The 5,696-nt window shown below is 53.0% G+C and overlaps 1 protein-coding gene across 1 annotated transcript; it reads right to left on the minus strand.

The window, feature by feature from the left end:
- Positions 1-1,386: 1,386 nt before the first annotated feature.
- On the minus strand, positions 1,387-5,078 carry LOC114615972 (leucine-rich repeat-containing protein 75B; the record flags this gene model as incomplete). The annotated part of the gene is made up of 2 exons (XM_028761547.1): positions 1,387-3,466; positions 4,978-5,078. Coding segments are annotated over 2 exons (627 nt in total), but the record flags the coding sequence as incomplete, so codon positions are not given.
- Positions 5,079-5,696: the final 618 nt, after the last annotated feature.

Genomic DNA, 5,696 nt, shown 5'->3' on the forward strand with positions numbered 1-5,696 from the left:
AGATAGATAGATAGATAGATAGATAGATAGATAGATAGATAGATAGATAGAACTGGGCAGTGGTGGCGCACGCTTTTAATCCCAGCACTTGGGAGACAGAGGCAGGTGGATTTCTGAGTTGGAGGCCAGCCTGGTCTACAGAGTGAGTTCCAGGACAGCCAGAGATACACAGAGAAACCCTACCTTGAAAACCAAAAAAAAGAAAAGATAGATGATAGATAGACAGACAGACAGACAGATGTTTCAGCCTAGCTCTTGTCAAATCTCACCACACAGATAGCCTAGGTGAAGGACTCACCGACAGACACTACAGAATGCTGGCTTGCACCAGTCCTGTTGACAGGCTCTTTCCAAACCTCATGTCCTCCTCACTTCAAAAGGACAACAAGGATGTTTGTGTCTAGTTCCCAGACTACACTGTTAGGAAGTGATGGGTCTGGACCAAGGATGGTTGAATGCCTCCAGGCTGACACGTGAGCAAGGCCCCCCATGTGCTTCCTTCTTACTTCCTGGTCAGTGCCAACCTAAGTGAAGCCTACTCAGAGCACAGGCATGGGAAACCCAACAGGTCCTCGATTTAAAGGGTAATTAGATCAGCAGGCTTCTCCCCTGGTTCGTGGAAGTCCTTATTGCCCTTCGCACGCTCTCTACCCATGTGATACAGAGGATGACGCAGCAAGAAAGCCATCACCAGATGCTCCTCTTCTATTTCCACTTCTCAGCTGTTAGAACCATGGGCTAAGTAAACTTCTATTGTTTATAAATTACCAGGATGTGGTATTCTGTTATAGTAGCACAAAGACAAGGCTTGACCCTCCCTTCTCTGGAAATCTCTGTCCCGACCCGTGGAATCTCCCTACTAGTAGTCATGAGAACTCCGTGAAGGACCACGACCACTTGTATAGCAGCAAAGCCAACTTTGCCCACATCTCCTAAGCTGTCTCAGGATCCGGCAAAGCTACTGCATCACTTGCCTCGAAAAGGTGGGGAAATTGAGACCGTCTGCTGCCATCTGGATTTGCCGGGAAGCCCCTGCTTCGGTCCTCGCACACCATCCTAGGAAGAATCTTCCTGCACCGTGATATCTAAAGGTTTGTGGGCTGGCTTCAGACCAGCTGTGGGCAGAGAGTAAGAGGGGCAGGAGAGACTCAGAACTCTGCCTCTGTACAGCAAGGAGTTACAAGGAAAACTCAGCTGCCTAAGCTTGCGTTGAGGTTATTAGTCTGCTGGGCCCAAAGCTGGCCCTCCCTTCCTTCTTTCTGCTGGCCCATACTCTATCTTGCTTTGCCTGGCTCTAGAAAGCCCCAAACCTTGTCCCGAGTTGTTAAGGCACAGGGAAAGTCCAATAACTCCAAGCCACGACTTTAAAACAAGGGGGAAGTCGGGGGGGGGGGGGTCGGGGAGTGGGAAGTCATTCAAGATGAAGCACTGAGTGCCAGGATCCGGGACAGCAAGTTCTAGATAACAGAGAGGGGGAAGTTGGGTCCCAGACTCAACTTCATAAATTACCGGAAGACCTGGCCTGGTCCCCCAGCAAGTACAGCGCAGAGCCAGCGGTCCTGTGCCCTTCTCACGGTGTCTTGATAAGCGTTTGTCTAAAGCGGTAGAGCATGAGGGAATAATGGTTTTTCTCAGCTGTCTCCTTTCCCAGGCCTGGGAGCTGATATAATCGAGCTCTTTCTCTCCTTGGGCACACTGGGCTGGGGATGTACTGCCACTGATGTTTCATGGGGTCCTGGATGTACTGTCCATAGTCCCCTTGGCGTTAGACCGGGGTCGGGGGGAAGGGGTGGTCAGAACTAGTGGGCCATAGGCACACAGGTCCAGGGTGACCCCAGCCTTTACCTTGACCCTGAGACTGCCCTCTGTTACTGGGTCTCTCTCCACTGTCACCAGGCCTTAAGTCTTGGCTCTACTCAGAGGCCTTAGGCCAGTGGCTTTCCTACCCTGCTCTTCTCTGAGTCCCTCCCACACTTGCCCTGCCTGTTTACCAGTTGGGCTAAAAAACTCTAGTTTCCTAAATGGGTCAGGGAGGGTGACCAGACGTCAGGCTTCTAGTTGGAAGGCCACCTTGAGGGATTCTGGAAAGGAAGACAGTAGCGCCCTGGAGAGATACCATTAGGTCTGTTCTGCCCTGAGAACTCCTGATGCTAGCTGGGCCCACCTCCACCCCCTTACATCCTGTGTGTGATCCCCAAACCAAAGGAGACACTACAGCTCCTTGTCTCCAGCCAGATGCATCTCTTCACCCTGCCAGGATACTCAGTCAGCCTACACAGGAAGCGTGGGGACTGGAGGTTGGGAGAGTGGCCAGTGCTGTGTCCCACGGGAGACAGAGTCGATGGCCTTGCCTTTGGTGTGGGAGCCTTGTCCCCCAGCCCCAAGCACACTGACGGGCCCTGATTGCATCTGCTCTCGGGTTCCATACGGAGTTCTTCCTGTCTGTGACTCCCAACCTGCTCCCCTGAAGCTCAAACCCTGCTCCTAAGGTCAGGTCTCCCCTCTAACTCCTGAGCCCCACACCACTGAACCCACACCACTGAACTCTTCATCTTGTTTCCATGGAGACCTCCCCGTGAGCACTAAGGGAGCATCACCGTGGCTGTGGTTTACCTACTCTGGGCAGGTGGAGTTTTCCTACCTCTGCAGCAGTCCTGGAGCTCAGTGAGCCTGAAGTCTGTGGTCCATAAAGCCTTTTGAAATAAGCAATAGCATCCTTTCCTGGAAGGTCTGGGCTGTGGGTGTTGAGGTACCTCTTGCTGGGCAAGATGGAACCCCTAGTGTGGGCTGCCTGGCCTGCCTCCCATGAAACCCGTCTCCTTCCACCCACTCCACCCCAAGTTGAACATTTTCACTGTCTCTCTGAGGGACACCGTTGGCCTCTAATACCTGGTTCTTAAAAGACCTCAGTCATTAGGATTGAACCAGACCAGTAGCAAGTCACCTGGCACAACAACCCTGAGGCTCTGGTCCTGCCTCAGTGGCTGCAGAGCCCCAGGAGGAGACGGCAGCAGTGGTCTCAGCCATGCCGCTCCCAGGCTCGAGGTCCAGGCCCTCGTAGATGGTAGGAAGCGAGGTGTGCTGGCTCAGTCGCCTTCGCAGGCCAACCAGCAAGGGCTGGGGAAGCGAAGACACATCCACGTTGTTACCCAGGTCAACCCAGGCCAACACGGGGAACTTGGCGGCGTCCTTGATAGCCTCGGTGAGTTCCCGGGCAGCAGCTCTTGTCAGCCTATTACCGTTGAGCAGCAGCTGGGTGAGGCGGGGCAGAGCCCAGAGGCTGGGAAGCAGCAGATGCAACAGCTCATCGCTCAGCTCCGTGAAGCTCAGGTCTAGAACCACCAGCTCTACATCACGACTGTCCAGGTAGCGGGATATGTGCTGCACATCCCGGACCGATAGCGGGATGCCAGAAAGGTCCACCGTCTCCCCTACCAGCAGAGTCTTCTGGAGGCTGCTCTTGAGGCTATGGAGGGAGGGATGCAGATGGGTACAGCGGACCAGGACCCGGGCCCAGGCTGGACCCCAGCCACAGCAGACAGTTACCCACCAAGGGCAACCTAGGTTTCCTAGGCCTGGCAAAGCCTGGTTTAATAGCGCCACTTCTGGGACTGGAGGGATGACTCGGCAGTTAAGGGTGCGCTCTGCTCTTACAGAGGACCCGAGTTCAGTTCCCAACACCCACAGCATGACTTAATAACTATCTGCACCTGCCGCTCTAAGGAATTCAATCCCCTGTAGCCTCTAGTACATAGCACATATACATGCATGCAGAGAAAGCATTTGCACCCTAAAAAAAAAATTAAAAAAATAAATATTTTTTAAGCCATTTTTTTTTTTACCCTTGGTGGCCAAAGGCTATGCTTTCTGAGATCGGTTTCCCCTCTGGTGAAATGGGGCCAGGGTCGTTGTAAAGATTGGATACATGAATTAAGGCTCTTTATGTAAACTATTATTATGCTTCCTGCATTAAAATTACTTATTTTCATGACAGCCCAAGGGTGTGTCAATGATAAACCCACTCCACAAAGGAACGACAGGAAGTGAAACGGGTCCCTTGCCTGTACATCACCAGATTGGGAGGTAGGTTAGGAAGAACACTGAGAATATTGCCAGGGCCCCATCTGCTATGGCAGGAAACATGGTTTTTGGGTTCGCCTTGGACCACAAAGATTAAGAATAAAACAGGATGCAGGATAAACAGAGCTCAGTCAGTTCCCAGCTGCGGTTCTAGACCTTAGGATGCCAGGACTGGTTCTGATCGGAGACTGTTTCTCGAGGCTATGATTTAGTGACCAAAAACTGGACCACGAGCAGAGTAAGCTATGGGGAAGCTGTGGAAGTCTTTGCCTCAGGAAATCTGGAGCTGATGAATTCCCAAAGGGTTGCAGGAGAGTTGGGGAAAGAATTATCCCCTAGGCAAGCTACTTCCCTCTCCTTGGTGTCCTTCCCTGTGAAATGGGAGGCTCAGAATCTATGGGGTTTATTATTATTGTTGTTGTTGTTATTAAGATTTTACCTGCCGGGCAGTGGTGGTACACGCCTTTAATCCCAGCACTTGGGAGGCAGAGGCAGGCAGATTTCTGAGTTCGAGGCCAGCCTAGTCTACAGAGTGAGTTCCAGGACAGCCAGGGCTACACAGAGAAACCCTGACTCGAAAAAACCAAAAAAACAAAAAGATTTTACCTAATGTATGTGGTGGAGCCCAAGGAGACACAGGCTCTAGGAAGGGACAGGGGTGGAAGGACCAGTGACTGGCAGGACGTGTCACTGTCCTGCAAGGAAATGAGAAGCAACTCACACGGAGCATGGTGCTTGGCTTAGGGTCTGCTGCCGCCAGCCACGGCTGCTGTCAGGGCTGGACTCTTATTGTAGAATAAAGCAAGGGGACAGCAGAGTGAGGTTTTGGCACACTGAGCTCTCAGAGAAGGGACCCTCAACGACGGCGTTCAAGGGTCGCAGCTGGGCTCTCCTCACCTGCTCTGGGTTTTCCTGTGGGGTTTTCGCTTGGAGTGTGGAGTGAGGTGGTAGATAAGCTGTCGACAGATCTTATCCGAGGATTTCCAGAGCTCATGGTCCTACGTTGGGGGGGAGGAGGAAGAGGGGGTACCATGGTCAGGATGAGCCTGAGTCCCTTCCATTCTGCCCTGGCTGTAGCCTGGCATACAGCCAGGAGAGGCTGCCTGCTGCGAGCTGGAAAGGCTAGTCTGAGGCCCGCGGTGCCCAGTGGGAGGAAGCCCAGACAAAGAGGCCCTTGTTCACTGTCCTCAGGCCTAAGGCCAGTAGCTCAAGCTATCAGCCAGCAGCTTGCCACCCTCAACGCCCCCAGGGGACTCGCCACAAGGAGAAGGCCAGACCAGGCCCCTTGAGGGAGCCCTATTCCAGAGACGCCAGTCCCAGAGAATAACAAGACAGGTCAGCACGCTCTTCCTCTCATTCTTCAAGCTACGCTGCGCCTGTGGGGCCTGGGTCTGGGCTGACAGGGCCGGGGTTTTATGTTTTACTGCACAACATGGTTCTCTCTTGATCCTGACTGTATTCCCAAAGAGGCCCAGCTTGGGGCAAAACACAAGGTGTGCTTTCCCCAGAGCTGGCACTGAGCATGCTCCATCACCCAGAACATTCTTTTATACTGTTAGCACCCCCCCACACACACACACACACACCCCGGGCATGCAATACACAGTGACAGCAGA

This window comes from Grammomys surdaster, unplaced genomic scaffold (genome assembly GCF_004785775.1).
Source record: "Grammomys surdaster isolate TR1022 unplaced genomic scaffold, NIH_TR_1.0 210039, whole genome shotgun sequence".
In the NCBI taxonomy this organism is placed as follows: domain Eukaryota; kingdom Metazoa; phylum Chordata; class Mammalia; order Rodentia; family Muridae; genus Grammomys; species Grammomys surdaster.